Consider the following 21,874-nt stretch of genomic DNA (forward strand, 5'->3'; position numbering starts at 1 on the left):
AGCAATAATAAAAATTATATCTGTAAGACGCAGAAAAAATGGGAATTTGATAGCAATTAATAACAAAGAGTCCTGTGGCACCTAATAGACTAACAGACGTATTGGAGCATGAGCTTTCATGGGTGAATACCCACTTCGTTGGATGCATGTAGTGGAAATATTTTCACTATATGCATCCGACGAAGTGGGTATTCACCCACGAAAGCTCATGCTCCAATATGTCTGTTAGTCTATAAGGTGCCACAGGACTCTTTGCTGCTTTTACAGATCCAGACTAACATGGCTCCCCCTCTGATACTTGATAGCAATTAATGTAACTCAGAAGTTAGAAATTATAGAAAATTGTTAAGGGGTACAAAAGAACAGAGAATTTATGGCCAGTAGAGTTAAGGACAGTAAGAAAGAAGGTTGTTTTTGTGTGCTTTTGTTTGATTGTTTTTTAAAGCATACAAGAAACAAAAGGAACCCTGAGAATGGCACGGGTCCACTATTAAATGGAAATGGTAGAGCTATCGATAATAATGCAGAAGAATGGAAAACCTGTCATATGAAAGGAGACTCAAAGAGCTTGGCTTGTTTAGCCGAACCAAAAGAAGGCTGAGAGGAGATATGATTGCTCTATATAAATATATCAGAGAGATAAATATCAGGGAGGGAGAGGAATTATTTAAGCTTAGTACCAATGTGGACACAAGAAATGGATATAAACTAGACATTAGGATGTTTAGATTTGAAATTAGATGAAGGTTTCTAACCATTAGAGGAGTGAAGTTCTGGAACAGCCTTCCAAGGGGAGTAGTGGAGGCAAAAGACATATCTGGCTTCAAGACTAAGCTTGATAAGTTTATGGAGGGGTGGTATGATGGATAACCTAATTTTGGCAATTAATTGATCTTTATTAGCAGGTAAATATGCCCACTGGTCTGTGATGGGATGTTAGATGGGGTAGGATCCGAGTTACTACAGAGAATTCTTTCCTGGGTGCTGGCTGGTGTGTCTTAATCAATTAAAACCTGAGAATGTGGATGCCATATTTTGGGTTTGGAAGGAATTTTCCTCCAGGGCAGACTGGCAGAGGCCCTGGAGGTTTTTCACCTTCCTCTGCAGCGTGGGTCACGGGTCACTTGCTGGAGGATTCTCTGCACCTTGAGGTCTTTAAACCACGATTTGAGGACTTCAATAACTCAGACATAGGTTAGGGATTTGTTACAGGAGTGGGTGGGTGAGATTCTGTGGCCTGCGTTGTGCAGGAGGTCGGACTAGATGATCATAATGGTTCCTTCTGACGTTAAAGTCTATGAGTCTGAGTCTCACATGGTAATTTGGGGCACCCAATCTGAGACACTGAAAACATGATTTTTCAGGGTATGTAGTATTATAGAACACTGTTTATGTTCAGAGCATTGCTCCCACTGACTTCAGTTATAGTTATGAGTGCTCAGCACTCCTGCAAATCAGACACCCAGAATAGGTGTAAGGCACTCAGAGTAAGGCACCCAAAAAATGAGGAACACACAGCTAGTGGCTACCTGTGAAAAGTTTGGTTTAAAGTGACTTGCCTATAGCATCACACAGAAATTGTGTGACAGAGGCAGGCATAGAACTCAATTGCCCAGAGCAACATTCAACTGCCTTAACTACTTACCCATCCTTTCTCTTCCTGCAACCCCTTGCCTCATTCATCTTACACCTTCCAACTTCTGCAACAAATGAGACAGCGATCCTTCAGACAACTGACTCTTCACTGTACAACTCTGAGCTTAGGCCTGCCTGTCCCAGCAATTGCAATGGGTATACATCCCATTGCCAGGGATACACTGTGCACTGAATGAAACAGGGCTCCTGTGGAAGAGAGACTATGTGATCACGTAACTAAAGATGGTATCGTAATGTATCTGCACAAAGGGGTAAATTAAGGCAACCTTAGTTCTGGCATTTCCTAACTTCTGAGTGCTTGACTTTGCATTCTTAATGTGCTATTTCCTTTCTTCAAAAAAGCATTCTGTGGTGTGTCATCATATTGTCACCCACAAGGGACATCAGCAGGGTTGGAATTTTTTGATCCACCACACAGATCTTGGCTCTTGTGCTAATGGCATAACTGACAGCAGTACCATGTTGTAATCATCTATGTGCACCAGCAGTAGAAAGAGGTGAGACTCTTTGCCAGAGGATTTCATAGACACTTACTGACTGTAGAGGAACAGTCAGATTCAGCGATTGTGGGTTTCATTTCAAGTTCTGTAGTGGAGTGTACTTTAGTAGGCAGAGACTCTTCTGCCCATTTTCTCTCCCTCTCCCTAGTCTCCAATCATCCCCTTGTTCCTCATCCTCACGGACTCTGAGTGCCAGTCTCCCTCCCCCAGACACCTCGTCCAATATCTCAGTGCCTCCCACAATTCCAGCTCCTTGTCCCACCCTCTTTGCCCAGCCACTCCCTGCACCCTGGCTCCCTGTAAGATCTGGCTCCCCTCCCTCCTAACCCACTGATACCCAGTCTCAGTCTCCTTGTCCAGCCAGTAAGCGTCTCATCTTCTGGTTCCCAGTTCCCCTCTTCAACTCCCAGTAACCTCCAGTCTGGGTCTTCCCAGGGTCCTAAATCTACTCGCCCCCTCAGTGGCTCTGGTCCCCTCTCAATTTGAATCAGGTGGATTCCTCTTCTTTGCTGACTGGGTATGAACAAAAGGGGGCATTAACAGCAGAAAATTTCAACTACAAGGAAGTTCTGCTTAGTCTGCTGCAGCATTGCCTGAAACATGCCCAGTGTGAACAGAATCTTCAGCTGCAAAGCTCTAGCAAGTTGCTACTGAATATGTCTGAACTGTGCTTTTTCAAATGCTTGTAACTAGGACAAATTTGAGCAGATTTTCTCAGGGATGGCAAGAAGCACAGTCCTCACATGGCCATAACCTCTGACAAACGTCAAGTTCCGGCTCCAAATCATGGGAGGCGCTAGAGTTTCCTCTGTAATAAATGTCGGGCAACCTTAGATAGCAGCAGCACTATCAGCTTTGCCTACAATGATCTGCCTATAAGCCCAGCATCTACTGGTCAGGGTCTCTCAATGTGCAGAATGTACCTCTGTAAATCCATAAGCACAGAGAGGGGTATGACCTGAAACGATTACTCATGTCATGTCAGTACTCAATAGCACAGACATGGTATCAGTGCAGTACCAGTGCAAACTGAACAACAACTGTTAATTATGGCGAGGTTATTCAAGTTAGCTAGTATGTACTGCTGAAAGCGTTTGTAAAGGTCCATTCTAGTTTAAGGTTCTCATGACTGGTGCAATATTCTCCTTCAGCTACTGGATTTACACCACCACCAAGGTGAAAGCAGATCTGATGAACAACAGTTCAATTTTTCGAACACAGAGACTGTATGTCTGGCTCAATTTACCACTCATAGTAAGTATACTTACTCTGTAGTGGCATTGTTCTGTTTCTGTAAGCCACTGTTCAAACTATTCCACCAGATATGTAAACTATTCCACCATTAGAAATTATACAATGAACAAAGAACATGAGGTTACTTTTAATATTAAAGTCTGAAGCTTGTGCCTTTATATAAGGAATACTAATACAAGTAAAACTCTTTCAAGCTTTCTGGAATCTGCTTATAATAGAGAACACCCATTATTCAGCCTTTCATAATTCGTACAAAGACATAATTCCTGCAGTAACACAGTGACAAAGCCAACATGTAAGTCATTCTATATCCAAGTGCAGCCAGGTATTTATGATAATATGGGACAAGAAAAAGCTTAGAAATTAAGAAAACACATCAGTAACATATCCTAGACCAGGGATGACCAACCTGAGCCTGAAAAGGAGCCAGGATTTACCAATGTACATTGCCAAAGAGCCACAGCAATACGTCAGCGGCCCCCACCCCATCAGCTCCCCCTGCCCCCGCTCCCAGCGCCTCCCATCCACTGGCAGCCCCACCGATCGGCTGTTTCGTGGCATGCAGGAGGCTCTGGGGGGAGGAATGAGGGCACTGCAGGCTCAGAGGAGGGGGCAGGAAGGGGTGGAGTGGGAGCAGGGCCTGTGGCAGAGCCAGGGGCTGAGCAGTGAGCACCCCCCACACATTGGAAAGTTGGCGCCTGTAGCTCCAGCCCTGGAGTTGGTGCCTGTACAAGGAGCCGCATCTTAACTTCTGAAGAGCCGCATGTGGGTCCGGAGCCACAGGTTGGCCACCCCGCCCTAGACACTAAAAGAATTAGGCTCAACTTAAAAAAAAAAAATTGGCATTGTTCTATTTTACATATGTAAAAGCATTTAGAATTCATTCATAGAACAATTACTATATAGCTCTCAGATGACTCCTGCAGAGTTTATTTGCAATGTATTTCTTGTGCGGGCATCAATGGATTAGGTGTGACCAATACATCTTTCCTTTTAACATCTGCTCCAGTGTAACTACTTGACCTTCCCTCCCCCTTCCTCTTACTCCTTTCCCTTCCCCAGCCACCTTCCCCCAAATAACTCCAGAAACAAGCCTAGGCTCACCTGATCCTGGAGTGATTAATGGTCCCTCCAGTTCAAGCGCCTCATCTTCACTTTGGTCATCTATCTTTCTCTTTTTCTTCTTTGTTGGATCCCTGGGTTTCCTCAAGAGAGAGAGTTCTTCTGGATGTCTGATATCTGAGGAGAAAATTACCAATTTAATAAAAAAAATTGTTTCCACTATTGACAAATTCAAATAACTTGCAGACTTTAACCTGGGAAATTGTCCTGCAAACAAGGCTGTGCATGTGGAAAGAGAGATTTTGGTAACACTTCTCAGTATGGAATTTTCAAATTAGCCTTTTTTTCCTTCTCCCTCCTTTCTTGGCTTAAAAGGCAACAAACCTGCAATTGTTTCCTGGCCAGATTTCCTGATGGAAACCCTTTCATTTTTCTGACCACTAAGAGGCTGAGGATGGATTTCTTATGAGCCAGTCCAGGTGCAGTTTCTGGGTTTGACTCCTATTACCTGAACCAACTGTGCTATTTGTACAGGTAATCACACCTTTCACATAAATAGGTACAGTACATTATGCTGAAACATTTCAAATACGCGTAAGTCAGACTGGTTGCTGTGGCAAAAAAAGACTCATGGTATGATGCAAAGCATTTCAACTACTGACCAAGATTTTAAGAAATGGTTTAAATGATTGGCCAGAGCAGCACTTCTGAAAAATCAAACCACTTATTTAGGTGTCATACAGATTTAGGAACCTATCTTGAAGAACCAATTTTTAAAAATCTTGGCCATTGTATTTATTTTCTATTATAGAAGTAACACTCCACAATACCTATAGAATGTATACCCGTATTTTATAGAACACTGACTATTATGCCTCAGTTTGATAAAGCCTGTAAATCAGCAAAATGTAACATGGGTTTACAGATTTCCCATAATCTCTAAAGCACATTATACAAAGAAAAGGGGTAACAAAACCTTATGATTTTTTTTTAAATTAAGCCCCTCTAAGAGTCAGAGGCCTGGTCTACATTACGCGTTTAAACCGGTTTTAGGAGTGTTAAACCGATTTAACGCCACACCCGTCCACACTAAGAGGCCCTTTATATCGATATAAAGGGCTCTTTAAACCGGTTTCTGTACTCCTCCCTAATGAGAGGAGTAGCGCTAATATCGGTATTACCATATCAGTTTAGGGTTAGTGTGGCCGCAAATCGACGGTATTGGCCTCCGGGCGGTATCCCACAGTGCACCACTGACCGCTCTGGACAGCAATCTGAACTCGGATGCAGTGGCCAGGTAGACAGGAAAAGCCCTGCGAACTTTTGAATATCATTTCCTGTTTGCCCAGCGTGGAGCTCCGATCAGCCCGGGTGGCGATGCAGTCCGAAATCAAAATCCAAAAAGAGCTCCAGCATGGACCGTACGGATGTGATCGCTGTATGGGCAGGCAAATCTGTTCTATCTGAGCTCCAATACAGAAGACGAAATTCCAAAGCATTTTAAAAAAATCTCCAGACAGACTGGAGGTAGACGGTGCAATATGACTGGTAACCGTCTCTGCTTGTCTTTTGCGCCCCCGGCCGATCTCAGCCAGGGGAAACTATGACAGCAGCAGAGGATACAGCACAAAAGGACTGGTAACCGTCATCTCATAGCCAATTTACAAGGGTATGGTAGATGGTACAGAACAGCTGATAACCATCTCTGCTATCATGCAAAAGCAAATGAATGCTGCTGTGTAGCGCTGCTGAATCGCCTCTGTCAGCGGCATCTATTACACATACGGTGACAGTGACAAGAGGCAAAACAGGCTCCATGGTTGCCATGCTATGGCGTCTGCCAGGGCAATCCAGGGAAAAAGGGCGCGAAATGATTGTCTGCCGTTGCTTTCCCGGAGGAAGGAATGAGTGACAACATTTACCCAGAACCACCCGCGACAATGATTTTTGCCCCATCAGGCACTGGGATCTCAACCCAGAATTCCAAGGGGCAGGGGAGACTGCGGGAACTATGGGATAGCTACGGAATAGCTACCCACAGTGCAACGCTCCAGAAATCGATGCTAGCCTCGGACCGTGGACGCACACCACCGAATTAATGTGCTTAGTGTGGCCGCGTGCACTCGATTATATACAATCTGTTTTACTAAACCGGTTTATGTAAAATCGGAATAATCCCGTAGTGTAGACGTACCCAGAGTTTGTGTCTCAGAAATTATGACCATGACAAATATGCAGGCTTTACGTCTACTCTTATATTAGTTACTTTGAGTTTTGGCTTTGTTCTGGGGCAAGAGATGGTTTGGGGCACAACATTTCTGACCGGCTGCAGAGGAGACCAAGGGATAGATTCACAAAGGTACTTAGGCACCTACATCCAATTTTTAGGCACCACTGAGATTAAAAAACCCCACTCAGCCATCACCTAGCCCTGTAGACACTGAAATTCACTCGGCACCTATGTTTCTGCCTGTGAGCATGCATACTGCCTCCCTCTAGACATCCAGGCGCCTGCCTAAACCCCAGAGCGACCCATGCACCAAAGGAAGACAGGCACTCCTCCATCTAACTCGCTTGCAAGGCCTAGGCCAATAGGTGTGTTCAGAGGCCACCTAACTCCACCCAAAACATCCAGAGCCAGAGAGAGAGAGGCCCAGGGTCCAGTCTCTCTGCTTCAATGACTATTTATCCAAAGTGGAACAGTTTCAATGGGAGCCTGAGGTAGACACACATGAGAATACGCCATATCTCAATGGTTAGGGTACCTACCTGAGAGGGGGCAGATGCAGATGCCTCTTCAAATCCCACCACTTCTCATGAGGTGAAGGGAGAATTTCAACTGGTCTCCCACATCCCAGGTGAGTACTGAATCACTGGGCTAAAGGTTATGCACGAGGTCTCCTCCTCCTCCCCCCCCACACTGGCCTCTTTCAAGAAGCTCCTTAGGCACCTAACTCCAGGAGAAGGTTCACACCTGAGAATCGCAAGCAGAACCAGGCCCCTCCCTGCAACCCAGCCTTAAGCACCTTGCTCTATGAGAGGGATGGGGCTTAGCACACAACCTTGTCATCAGCATCTCCCATTGGGTAGCCTGTGAATCGCAATCTAAGGTGCTCTCTCTCTACCTTCATTGTATAGGGAATCGAGGTGCCTAACTCAGGCTCTGTAAGTCAGTGTTGTTCCTGTGACTTCTCGCCTGAGTCCCTTTGTGAGTTTAGTCCCTAGAAATCAATACAAGCAAACTGACATCTGAAAAAGGGAAAAGGTGGATGAGGTAATATCTTTTATTGGACCAACTTCTGTTGGCGAGACAGAGAAGCTTTCGAGCCACACAGAGCTCTTCCTCACAGACCTGAAGCCACAGACCTGTGGCTCAAAAGCTTGTCTCTCTCACAAACAGAAGTTGGTCCAATAAGAGATATTCATAGAATCATAGAATCTCAGGGTTGGAAGGGACCTCAGGAGGTCATCTAGTCCAACCCCCTGCTCAAAGCAGGACCAAACCCAACTAAATCATCCCAGCCAGGGCTTTGTCAAGCCTGACCTTAAAAACCTCTAAGGAAGGAGATTCCACTACCTCCCTAGGTAACCCATTCCAGTTCTTCACCACCCTACTAGTGAAAAAGTTTTTCCTAATATCCAACCTAAACCTCCCCCTCTGCAACTTGAGACCATTACTCCTTGTTCTGTCATCTTCTACCACTGAGAACAGTCTAGATCCATCCTCTTTGGAACCCCCTTTCAGGTAGTTGAAAGCAGCTATCAAATCCCCCCTCATTCTTCTCTTCTGCAGACTAAACAATCCCAGTTCCCTCAGCCTTACCTCATCCACCTTGTCTCTCTAATATCCTAGGACCGACATGGCTACAGCACTGCATACATCTAAACAAGAACATACAAAGATGGCTTATTTTGATGAACTAGACAAGAATGTACAGGGAAGGATTTCAGGTGGGGCTGACAAAATGGAAAAACGTAAGAACATAAGAACGGCCATACCAGGTCAGACCAAAGGTCCATCTAGCCCAGTATCTGTCTACCGACAGTGGCCAATGCCAGGTGCCCCAGAGGGAGTGACCCTAACAGGCAATGATCAAGTGATCTCTCTCCTGCCATCCATCTCCATCCTCTGACAAACAGAGGCTAGGGACACCATTTCTTACCCATCCTGGCTAATAGCCATTTATGGACTTAACCACCATGAATTTATCCAGTTCTCTTTTAAATGCTGTTATAGTCCTAGCCTTCACAACCTCCTCAGGTAAGGAGTTCCACAAGTTGACTGTGCGCTGCGTGAAGAAGAACTTCCTTTTATTTGTTTTAAACCTGCTGCCTATTAATTTCATTTGGTGACCCCTAGTTCTTGTATTATGGGAATAAGTGAGTTTATCAATTAATTCCAAAACTTCCTCTAGTGACACTTTAATCTGTGACAGTTCCTCAGATTTGTCACCTACAAAAGCCAGGTCAGGTTTGGGAATCTCCCTAATATCCTCAGCCGTGAAGACTGAAGCAAAGAATCCATTTAGTTTCTCCGCAATGACTTTATCATCTTTAAGCGATCCTTTTGAATTTTGATCGTCAAGGGGCCCCACTGGTTGTTTAGCAGGCTTCCTGCTTCTGATGTACTTAAAAAACATTTTGTTATTACCTTTGGAGTTTTTGGCTAGCCATTCTTCAAACTCCTCTTTGGCTTTTCTTATTACACTCTTGCACTTAAGTTGGCAGCGTTTGTGCTCCTTTCTATTTGCCTCACTAGGATTTGACTTCCACTTTTTAAAGGAAGTCTTTTTATCTCTCACTGCTTCTTTTACATGGTTGTTAAGCCACGGTGGCTCTTTTTTAGTTCTTTTACTGTTTTTCTTAATTTGGGGTATACATAAGTTGGGCCTCTATTATGGTGTCTTTAAAAAGGGCCCACGCAACTTGCAGGGATTTCACTTTAGTCACTGTACCTTTTAACTTTTGTCTAACTATCCCCCTCATTTTTGTATAGTTCCCCCTTTTGAAATTAAAGGCCACAGTGTTGGGCAGTTGAGATGTTCTTCCCACCACAGGGATGTTGAATGCTATTGTATTATGGTCACTATTTCCAAGCGGTCCTGCTACAGTTACCTCTTGGACCAGCTCCTGCACTCCACTCAGGATTAAATCTAGAGTCGCCTCTCCCCTTGTGGGTTCCCATACCAGCTGCTCCATGAAGCAGTCATTTAAAGTATCGAGAAATTTTATCTCTGCATTTCGTCCTGAAGTGAAATGTTCCCAGTCAATATGGGGATAATTGAAAACCCCCACTATTATTGGGTTCTTAATTTTGATAGCCTCTCTAATTTCCCTTAGCATTTCATCATCACTATTACTGTCCTGGTCAGGTGGTTGATAATAGATCTGTAATGTTATATTTTTATTAGAGCATGAAATTTCTATCCATAGAGACTCTATGGAACATGTGGATTCGCTTAAGATTTTTACTTCATCTGAATCTACATTTTCTTTTACATATAGTGCCACACCCCACCCACCCCCGCACGACCTATTCTGTCCTTCCGATATATTTTATACCCTGGAATGATTGTGTCCCATTGATTGCTCTCAGTCCACCAGGTTTCTGTGATGCCTATTATATCAATATCCTCCTTTATCACAAGGCACTCTAGTTCACCCATCTTATTATTTAGACTTCTAGCATTTGTGTACAAGCACTTTAAAAACTTGTCCCTGTTTATTTGTCTGCCATTTTCTGATGTCAGATTCTTTTTTATGTGACTGTTTATTATCTGATCTGGCCCTTACATTATCCTCTTCCATCCTCTGCTCATGACTATAACCTGGAGATTCTCTATCATCAGACTCTCCCCTAAGAGAAGTCTGTGTCCGATCCACATGCTCCTCTGCAGCAGTTGGCTTTCCCCCATCTCCTAGTTTAAAAACAGCTCTACAACCTTTTTAATGTTTAGTGCCAGCAGTCTGGTTCCACTTTGGTTTAGGTGGAGCTCATCTCTCCTGTATAGGCTCCCCCCATCCCAAAAGTTTCCCCAGTTCCTAATGAACGTAAACCCCTCCTCTCTACACCACTGTCTCATCCACGCGTTGAGACTCTGAAGCTCTGCCTGCCTACCTGGCCCTGCGCGTGGAATTGAGAGCATTTCTGAGAATGCCACCATAGAGGTCCTGGATTTCAGTCTCTTCCCTAGCAGACTAAATTTGGCTTCCAGGACATCTCTCCTACCCTTCCCTAGGTCATTGGTACCTACATGTACCACGACCACCGGCTCCTCCCCAGCACTACACATAAGTCTATCTAGATGCCTCGAGAGATCCGCAACCTTCGCACCAGGCAGGCAAATCACCATATGGTTCTCCCGGTCATCACAAACCCAGCTATCTACGTTTCTAATGATCGAATCTCCCATTACTAACACCTGCCTTTTCCTAGAAACTGGAGTTCTCTCCCCCAGGGAGGTAACCTCAGTGTGAGAGGCAACCCCAGCACCATCTGGAAAGAGGTTCCCAACTACGGGAAGGTTTCCCTCTGCTCCCATTGACTGCTCTACTTCCCCGGGCCTTTCATCCTCCTCAACAGCACAGGAGCTGTCTGATCGGAGGTGGGACAATTCTACAGTGTCCCGGAAAGCCTCATCAACATACCTCTCTGCATCTTTTAGCTCCTCCAGTTCCGCCACCCTGGCCTCCAAAGTCCGTACGTGGTCTCTGAGGGCCAGGAGCTCCTTGCACCGACTGCACACATGCGCCACCCCGCCCACAGGGCAGGTAATCATACATGCTACACTCAGTGCAATAAACTGGATAGGCCCCACTCTGCAGCTGGGCTTCTGCCTGCATTGTCTAATGGAAGGGTTGTTTAAAGCAAGAAGTTTTGAATGTAGTTTGGTTTATAGGTTTTAAGGGGACTAAAGGAGCACAGATAGGACCAACAAAGGACCCCTGCTCCCTTCCCACTCCCTTGCGAAACTCCCTGTTAGCAGCCCCTGGTTGCTTGTGCGCGGCTTTATAAAGCCCTGGCCTGTGTGAATGCCCCGCCCACGGATTAAGGCTCAGCCAATTACCAGAGGCTTCTAGCTTTCAAAGTTACGCCCTCTACTCTGCTCACACAACTGAAGATTTACACATCTTCCAAAGCACAGAAATAACAATTTGTTCCTTCATCCATGTGTGTGACAAGGATACTGGATGATTCTGAATTAGAGAGGAGAGGTTGATTTAATTTGACAATTAGTAATTCTGTTACACAGAAAACCCTCCCAACCCAGATTTAAAGCAACAGTGAACATAAGAACAGCCATACTGGGTCAGACCAAACCCAGTATCCCATCCTCTGACAGTGGCCAATGGTAGGTGCACCAAAGGGAATGAACAGACAGGTTATCATCAAGTGATCCATGCCCTGTCACCCAATCCCAGCTTCTGGCAAACAGAGGCTAGGAGCACCATTCCTGCCCATCCTGGCTTATAGCCATTGATGGACCTATCTCCCATGAATCTATCTAGCTCCCTTTTGAACCCTGTTATAGTATTGGCCTTCACAACACCCTCTGACAAGGAGTTCCAGAGGTTGACAGGGCATTGGGTGAAAAAATGTCAATTTAATTTTTTGACTTGATAAATTTCAAAAGATTTAATTTTCTGATATCAAAGGGGCGCTATGGTACGATAAAAGATTAAAAGAGTAAACCCCTGAGAAACATGTTTTTTCTGTTTCCCTATTGGTGTTTAAGGGTCTTCATTTAGCCAAAAACTTCTCCCTTGTTAACTGACTACAGAACTGCACCAAAGGTATCAATAGTCAACGCAGTAGACAGGCTGATGTTAACAACCTGTTATCTACACCCATCCTGAGCAGGGTTAATTAAAATGTTGGCAATATGCACTAATACTACCACAGGCAGAGCTGCACCACAGGAAGAGTTTAGAAATAATGATAGCGCAAGCAAAGTGTCTAGCCCAAAGCAGCTGTCAGCAAAATATACACACTAACCCATAAGATCATTTCAGACAAAGATGGTGCTTTGCTTATACCTGTCTGCACCAAACTCTTACTGGGAAACACCTCTATAAGAAAATGAAGTCCACTATCTGTCAGAACATAGAACTAATCCATAAACAAATTAGATGGAATTCAGAATTCCCTTGCTGAAACCAGAAGAAAAAAAAAGAAGTTATATGGGATTGATATTTGAGTAACTAGAGCTGGAAAAGCATTCACCTGGGCATGAAGCCATTTTAATGTAAGGATCAAAGACAGCAACATGCAGATCTAAGCTATAAAATATGTCAAGTGAAGATTACGAATAAGCATGGAAAGTGGAGTTTCAGCTGCAGAAGAGCTCTATCTGTGCTCTGAACTCCATTGATTGCTTTTAACTCTAGTTTCTGCAGACCCTGCATGACAATGGCAGGTAATACGGCGATAGCACCATGCAAGACTCAATTCTTGGAGTAGTAACAGGTTTCAGTGGTAGCCATGTTAGTCTGTATCAGCAAAAAAACCAAGGAGTAAATGGACACAAATCTGACATCAGGAATCATAACATCAAAAAACCAGTAGGAGAACATTTCAATAACAGACCTCAAAGTGGCAATTCTTCAACAAAAAAACTTCAAAAACAGAGTCCAATGTGAAGCTGCAGAACTGGAATTAATTTGCAAACTAGATACCATCAGATTAGGTCTGAATAAAGACTGGGAGTGGTTGGGTCATTACAAAACCTAAACGTAATTTCCCCAATACTAATTTCTCCCTACTGTTACTCACACCTTCTTGTCAACTGTCTGTAATGGGACACTCTTTTACCACTTCAAAAGTTATTTTTTCTCCCTTGGTATTCTGCTGTTAATTGATTTCATCTCGTTAGACTGACCAAACACTTGGTAAAGCACCCCCATCCTTTCATGTATTTATACCTGCTCCTGTATTTTTTACTTCATACATCTGATGAAGTGGGTAGAAGGTTACCCCAGCCACAGCACTATAATTAAAATCGGAATTTGGCCCTCACCACATAATGAGTTGGCACATCTACACTATGCTCCATTGAGACATAGGTGTTTCTGGATGATTTCCATACTTATTGGCATCTTCCTGCACTAGAAACTTGCTAGTGAAACACCAGGATAAAAAGTAACAATCACGGACACATTCTGAACTAACTGCACAGTGTTTGATCCTCAACTGTCATTAATTGCTGTAAAGCAGATAGCTGCTGTACTCTGCTGCAGACTAGCTATAGCTGTCTAACTAACCTGAGGGTCTGCCTACATTTACAGCACTTCAGCGGCACAGCTTACTGAAGACACTATCTATGGCGGAAGAGCTTCTCCCATCGGTGTAGGTATTCCACCTCCCTGAGAGGCAGTAGCTGTGTCGACAGGAGAAGCCCTCTCGTCGACATAGTGCTGTTTATACCAGGAGTTAGGTTGGTATAAGTGTGTTGCTCCAAGGTGTGGATTTTCAAAGACCCCTCAGTAACACACTTATACTGACATAAGTTTGTAGTGTAGACCAGGGCTAGGTGTTTAAACCCAAGGACTGCTCCTTTTAGGCCTGACTCTCCAGTATAAATATCTGTGCTTGTCATCACATTTGAAGTAAGATGACTAACAACTTATTCACATTTTGTGTGTCTTGCATTTTAAATATAGTGCTATTATGATGCTGTTGGGGTTTTCCCCTGTGCAGTACTCAGTGAAAAAGAGTGAGGAAAATACAAGTTAAATAAAGAGAAATTACAAGCTACAAAGAAAAATATTTGCTGCATTCTCCTAGGTAAGATGGCTATTGTTGGTCTGCCTTTTGATATTTAGTATTTGTATTTTATTTTTGTTTTTGTTTTTTTAAGCTACAGACCCAGTGACAGGATAGATCATGTTTCCTCTGCACTGCTGGGGTTTCTTGTGCCAATAATCTGACTATTAAAGCACCCCAAGTACTGACTTCAATAGTTATGAAGAAGCTGTTCTGTTCCATCACGTCAATTTAAGGATTAAGCGTTCCCTGCAGCACACATTAATAACATTGTAATGCTCCAACAACCAACTGTGTGAATGAAACACACTTTTAGAAGCTGAGTTTCTTTTATGTAAGCCAATGTGAACTATAAGCACTGTGTGTTTTTTGTTTTCAGGCTCTGATTTAGACAAAAACCACAAGGCGACCTTCTGTCCTAGATTTTCTCAGATCTCTAGGTGAGACAATTTGCTTAGCATACACAAGGTATTCCCAAAACACTGTCATTGTGTGGACCACAGCATACAAGATTGTTTCAGACCACCATACATCCTATTTATGATAGTCCAACATCCTTGTGGTAAACACTGCAACTGCTTCTATGGAAAATGGTAGTAAAGTATTTCTGAGTTTTAGTGGTCTTAAACCTTTTCAAAAAAGGACTAAATATGTTAAAATCAGTCTACTTTTGCCACTTTCCCCTCTTCCTTGACTTAAGCCTCCTTAATTTACTTATTCTTACTTTAAAAAAAAACAACAAAAAACAAATTAAACAAACACCCACACATGCTTTAGATACCTTGACACAGTTACATTTAGCATCACTAAACACATGTATTTTGTGACTTATTCAAAGTCACTAGGTAAAACTAGGGTGTATATGTATGACAAATTATTGTACACAGTATAGATACATACACTATGCAAAATCTGTTGGAATATCTAAGATTGTGATGCCAGAGATAGTTAATCTAGAAATAGCATTAAAAAAAAAAATCAGGGCAACTGCAATTTTACATTCCTATGTTTGTTTACAGTACATTAGCGACCGGTATTCCCTTTCAGCTGAAAGCTAGCATTCGTTTCTGGAGCAAGAAATCATTCAAATGAGATTCAAGAGACAAATTGAGGCTTCCAAAGGATGGGCTATAAGCCAACCTAGTCTTCTGAAAGCAATTCATTTTGGAAATTAACCAACTTTGACCATCTGATTTCAAAGCAAGTTTTTACAGTTTTCTCCCAGTCACTTATGATACTCTCTTCAGATGGCAATATTACTGAGATTACAGATAGAAAGTTTTAGGAAGCTGCCTTAAAATGTGTTACCAGATCACCAGTAAAAGGTAGATATTTATTTAAAAAACTAAAATGGTATTATTATCTTATTACCCTTAAAAGTTTGACAACTTCTAGCACTGTTAAACTACTGGCACAGATTCCACAGCCATTATATCCATTTCTCAGTAGCCTCATAAATTTAGCATTGCTTACCCAGAACTCTAAGAATTTTTGCCCATTAGATAGCCATTTTAAGTGTATTTTTTTCCACCTCAGAACCTGTAATAGGTTCAATGTGACTACTAAGTCAAGTCTTCCCCCAAACAAGTAATTCAAAAGGAATTCCTTAAGGAAAAACTAGCGACATGATTTTAACTTAAGTCAGAAGTATGAAACAAAATTGACGTAGAAAGCAACAATCAATAAAAAACATTTTATTGAAGTACTTTTTAATCATTCAGTAAATTACTGGTGGGTTGGGGGGGAGGGGGAAGGTCTGTGTTCTATCACGTATGATTAATACATTTACCGAGGATCCTAAAACATGTTTTGAATAAAGAAACTGTCTTGGCAAACATGATGTTTAGTTTCTGTAGCTAAAGCAAAGAAATTCCAGGAGTTTAAGGACTACCAGATGGCAGTACTGTAGTTAATTAGAAACTGGGACAAGGAGTAGCTATATAGCTCCAGATCCAGATACTAGTACTTATTTTAACCATATAAAGCTAGAGAGACTCCCTTAATGAGTAGAAGTGGTATAAAATTCTTTAAGCCCTTCAAATAGGTTTCCACTTTTAACCAAGTTTCAGGTCATTTGACACCTGTATAGGCTGGTTTGCTGAAATAATTTGCTGTTAAATATATCCAGTGAATGGGGTAAAATATATCAAAGGCATGATCTCAGTGGGAAGTGAATAATTAAAGTCAACTGGATTTCTTCACTTTATTTCAGTGGAAGCAGGATCTCACCCGCATAAAGTCACTTTGAAGGGACAGTGCTCCAGTAAACAGTAGGCAATTCAGAATAAATGTCATTGTGATCATCTGTGAGGAAGCTGCACTGAAAGGACTAGTATTTTTAAAGCTATGCCAGTCCTACTCTATGATCTGTAATTCTGTAACCATGAGGTTGTGGGGTTTTTTAAGTCTATCATTGTGCATAAGAAACAACAGGATTGTACGAGACAAAGTTCATTCAGAATTGGCTTAAGTTCTAACTAGATTTTTGTATGTTTCTAAAGTTTATAAGGGCTTGTTGCTTTACACTATATGATTATTCTTTTAAGTAAATGTACTAAAGCCCAGCTGTTAATTCGCTGATACAGATATGCTGGCAAACCCTGCAAGATTATGTTGTGAATGTGCCACTAAAAAACAGTCTTCAAAGTTATGTTCCAGTGCACACGGAATATGAAAAAGTTGTGGATTGAAAACTAGACGCAGGTTTCTACAGATGCCTATATCAGTTATTTGTTTAAAAAAAGTCTCCACTATACTTCTGTAAAGGTCTATGACTAGTTTGCAACAGAAATAGTGTCTTAGAACACTACAATTTGATATAGGGGCTGGAGCGGGTGAAACTAATAGGAAAAAAAGCCAGATCCCTTTAGCAATCAGCCATTTGGCTTGGGTAGAATAATCCATGCTACTCAAATATTTTAAAAGAAAGAAAAACAAAACAAAAAAAAACCCCACAATAAATACCTAAAGACTACACTCATGAAGAGTGTTCATTTTTCAAACAAGAAAGATCCCTCTTGTAAAAAAGTAGAGTACAAACATTTCAGAGTGTTTATTTCAGAAATATAGGTGGGAAGATGTCCCACCAACTTAAAACACTCATGCTTTTATTATCCTCTTCAGCCTGTGGGTCAAGTGGCTTAACCTTCCCCTTCATTGTATCTTGATTTCCAAGGGCCTGAAATAGCTTGTCACTGACCAGAGGCTCCAACTCCGGTGGGAGACATTTCCTTAGGCTCTGCCTTTTGTTTAGTCTTCATCTTCTTTTCGAGCCTTTGTGGTGGGAATTTCTCTTCACCCACACACCTTATATATTAGACAGAATTTCAAGTACTCAATGCTATTACCAATATTTGTCATTTCATGGACCACTACCCCAAGTAGTTCCAGGGCATTGGGATTTAAAGAAAAGAAAAATGTACCTTCAGAGTGTAGACTTGGTATATGAACTTTAGACAGACTCTTCCCAGAAGCAATAAGGTGTTGTGATTAGGACTTTTAAAGTTTACGCCATTTGGGACCTGCCTAGCTAAGAAGACTGGTCCTCCTCTCACCTCCCTCCACTGATAGCAAAGTAGCTTACATCAGTAGAAGGATTTAAGCAGAAACCCTTGGTTTAAATGGGAAGGGGTGAGTGGCAGGGCATTCCTTCTACACCAGCTCTCCTCCCCGCAATGTTAGTGCCTATACTGGTTAACTTTCAGGGCACATAGCAAAGCACTGACACCCCCTCCCCCCTTGCCCTTCCTCCCCAGGTTTTTGAGGAAACATTGTTTGAGGAATATGAAGGGACAGCAATGAGAAGACTGTGTGTTTTTTTTAAACTGAGCCTTTAGGCCCATATTCTCCAGGGTTTGAGAAATCCCTGCCTGCAGACGTGCAAGGTTCTTGTATTATTTGTGATAACGGCTTGGTAAAGGAGGTGAAAATAAATGAATCATAGGTTGTCTGATCTGAACTGCCGGCCTGAAGAGGCAAGGTTATCAGTCACGAGAAGATTAACAGAACTCTAGTTGCAGATTTTAACATGCTTGATAAGATTTTTGTCTCAGCTTAGAAGCTCTGCAAACATAAAAGTCACATCAGATCTAAAGGGGGGGGGAAGAGGAAGAGCTACTTTTAAATAAAGGATACTACACAATGTATTTCTATTTCTTACAGAGTTTTAGTCTAAATGTGCATGCACAAATGAAAGTAAGTGATGTTGAAAATATAGATGAACATTCAACTGATGACACATTTCTACAGTCTGAGTATGTACTAAGAACCTCCTTCAAAACTTTGAAATTGTTAACATTTATGCTAGTTTCCCATAGCTTAAAACCTAGTTAGAAAAATGAACTGAGAAAAATCTTCTTCACGGTATGAATTTATTCAGACTCCCCATGCCTGGGATGTCTAAAGGACAAGAAAGTGTCCAGATATTTAGACATACAAAAACCTCTACAAACTTTATTTTTCAAAGCTATAGACTACAGCACAGTCAGTCAGTGTCTAGGAGAAATCCTCGCTTTATTGCTGAAGCCATTCCCTAAAGTAGGAAGTGTGTTTTGGAGTTGGAATGTTTCTCAGCTACGTCACCATTGTCTGGAACCAATGAGTCATAAAAATTACACTGTTACACATCAGCATGACAATTCTTGGAAAAATGAAACCTCAAAAGCCACCCCATCTCTATTTCAGACTTAAAACTCTACTTTTTCTGAATGCAAGTGAAGTTCTATGGATCATATTTCATGGCTTAAGTTTATGCAGTTATGGACTTGTCTTTATAATAAAATAATACTGGATAAAGTTTTATAGTACATGCCAAGGGCAAAAAAAAAATTGCTTTTCAAGTCACTTGAGGTGATAAGACTGTAGCTATGTTAGAAGTTGTATGGTGTAATAATGTACAACAGGTCAGAATAGGCTCTTAATGAGATTTACTAGCGTCAGAGACAGTAACAGACAGGGCTTGAATAGATGGTGGGGCAGTGCACGTAAGTGGGGTGTGAATTCTAATGTGCACCCAGTCCTGCATTAACTGGCCCACGTAGACCTTGCTGGCATGCACTAAAAGTTCCTCAGTGCATCATAACAGTCCCATTTTGAACAGTACTATGTTACCACGCACTGAGGAACTTTCAGTGCATGCCAGCATGGTCTACCTGGGCCACTTAGTGCACAACATGGTGCGCCTTAGAATTCACACTCCACTGATGCGCATGGCCTCACTGTATTCAGTACATTTATTATAGATTGTGCAGCTGGCCAACTGTTTAGATATTTATTTGGGCTTAGGCCAATTGTTCCCTTGCCTCTAAAGTAGAAGCAGCAATCGGAGGACAGTTCTTCCAAAGAAAGGTCTCTTGAAGTGTCCAATAACCTCTGAGGATGCAGGACAAATTGGATCTGGTTCCAACCCTCTGAAAAATGTGGCAGTAAGAAATTAAAAAAAAGACTGATGAGGTTAAGGAGAGCAAGAGAGGGACTAGAACAGGTACTCCTCCTCTCCAGCCTCTAACACTGCAGCAACCATGCAGCACCTCAAGTCAATTAAAAAAAAAAAAAAAAAAAGCTATGGCCATCATATTCCTAGCCCATCGCTTAGATCATTGGGAGGGGAGGAGACGATCTCATGAACATCAGGTTTTTATTATGGGGAAAGTAGTTTTGTCCTTGCTATCCTTTCATATAAAAATAGCAGGTATTTTGCTCAAGCTTCAACACTCAGAATATAGTTCACACTTGGGCAGAGATCAGAAGTGGAAAATTTTAGCCCAAAAGGCTTAAAGTTATGAGAGTCTAAACGGAATGGAAGTGCCTAGGGAAGTTTCACTACAGCTGTTGTAATACACCAGTTATAATAGAATTTTAACTGATTTTTATTAAGATACCTCCCCGTTGCTCCATACTGAAATCTTCCATTCCTGCCACTTACTGTCTATGAAGTGAAGAAAGAAGCCATGAGCCATGCAGAATTAAAAGGGGCTTAGGAGGAGAAAAGAAGGACTGCAGCAATGCCAAGTGTATTATGTCACATCATAAGAAGGTCCAGAAATCGAATAGTCTGCTATTGTTAAACATTTTGATGATTTCCACAAGTGGGATAAGATCCCCATTTTTTTTACCTCAAGTTCTCTAAAAGGCATCTAGCGAGCACACACATCCCTCCCTTCCCCGCAAAATCCCCTTTTGCTTAAAAAAAAAAACCCACCAACCAAACCTCTTAAAGTGTAGTGAAGAGTTAAATTAAGCACTTGTTAGAGTAAACAAAGTGAATAAATCCAGTTCTTCTCTGCATCAGACCATACAAAAAAATTTAAGAACTGCAAAAATACCAAGTTTGCCAGCATTTACTGGTGCTTTCAGAACATGATCCACACAGTCTATTTTAAAAACAGGCCATGTCAACTTCACAGTAAGGGAGAAAAAAAATCCACTGATTCTTGTTACATGTAACCTACGGTTACCTGACAGGAAGAAGAGAGGGAGAGAAGGGAAATCTATTTTTGCTCCCCACCTTGGTTGCTTTGTGGATAGTCAGTTGTATTATTTTCCTTGGTCAGTTTTGTATGTTTGCCTGGGTTTTTCACACAGCAATACATATGAGAAAAGCCATCTAAATATAGGAAATAGGAAAATGCAACTGCAAAAGCCCACAAAAACTGATTGGGGCAGATTTAGTACTTAGAATTTAAAAAACCGACTACATTTAAAGTTGACAGTGACCCTTTAAATGGAAAGGGTCTCTTCCATTCCTATCCCCCTCCAACACATTTGGGAATTGTTACACTATTACCAGATCCTCTCCTGGTAGCAAGATTGCAAACATATGCTTTGTTAATTCTTCATTTACGCTCGGTCTAGAATGGAAACTGGTATACCAGGGGTTGGCAACCTGCAGCACGTGAGCTGATTTTTAGCGGCACTCTGCTGCCTGCCGGGGTCCCAGCCGCCGGCCCTGCTCAGCCCACTGCCAGCCTGGATGGATGGAACCCTGGGCCAGCAATGGGCTGAGCGGGGCTGGTGGCCGGGACCCCAGCTGGAAGGAGCCGGGGGACGGAACCCCAGACCGGCAGCGGGCTGACACGCTCAGCCCGCTGCCAGTCTGGGGTTCCGTCTGCTGGCCCCTGTAAATGTAAAATGTATTACTGGCATGCAAAACCTTAAATTAATGAAGACTTGGCACACCACTTCTCAAAGGTTGCCAACCCCTGTGGTATACTCTTTAGTTCTCAAGTGCTTTTTTCTTTAGAGGCTTTCCCAGTGTCATTAATTGCTCAGAGTCATAAGGACTTTCATTAGATCCATGCTGTATACCCTGGGGCACTCAAAAAGCTCTCTCAGGATTCCATTTTGGTCCTGACATTTTAGGATAAATACTACCTCATTATTTTGTAGCTAACAGGTGCCTTCTTTCTAGAAGGAATTCCAAAGAGCATATTTACAGCCATGAGCAATGAAAGACAGAAGCAGTGATGGTACAAGAACTGATCATTAGATACAATAGGAACATGTCCTATTATTGAGCAGGGAAGGGAAGAACAAGGCTATGGTCATTATGGCTTTCCAGCCTCTCTCACTTTGCAACGGAAGTTTAAAATTACCTCTGCAAAAGAGCAGAGCGGAAAGCCTTATATTTTTGTCTCCAGAA

The 21,874-nt window shown here is 42.3% G+C and overlaps 1 protein-coding gene across 4 annotated transcripts in view; it reads right to left on the reverse strand.

Annotated features, from left to right (window-relative positions):
- The window catches only part of FERMT2 (FERM domain containing kindlin 2), a 100,605-nt gene that overhangs the window by 27,109 nt on the left and 51,622 nt on the right, over positions 1 to 21,874 (reverse strand). For all 4 annotated transcript variants that reach the window (XM_045013927.1, XM_045013926.1, XM_045013923.1 and 1 more), the window contains one exon: positions 4,515 to 4,649. In XM_045013927.1, coding sequence (XP_044869862.1) covers positions 4,515 to 4,649 — 135 coding nt within the window. The remainder of the gene's footprint in view (positions 1 to 4,514; positions 4,650 to 21,874) is intronic.

The sequence above is a fragment of the Mauremys mutica genome, chromosome 4, assembly GCF_020497125.1.
Source record: "Mauremys mutica isolate MM-2020 ecotype Southern chromosome 4, ASM2049712v1, whole genome shotgun sequence".
Lineage (NCBI taxonomy): Eukaryota > Metazoa > Chordata > Testudines > Geoemydidae > Mauremys > Mauremys mutica.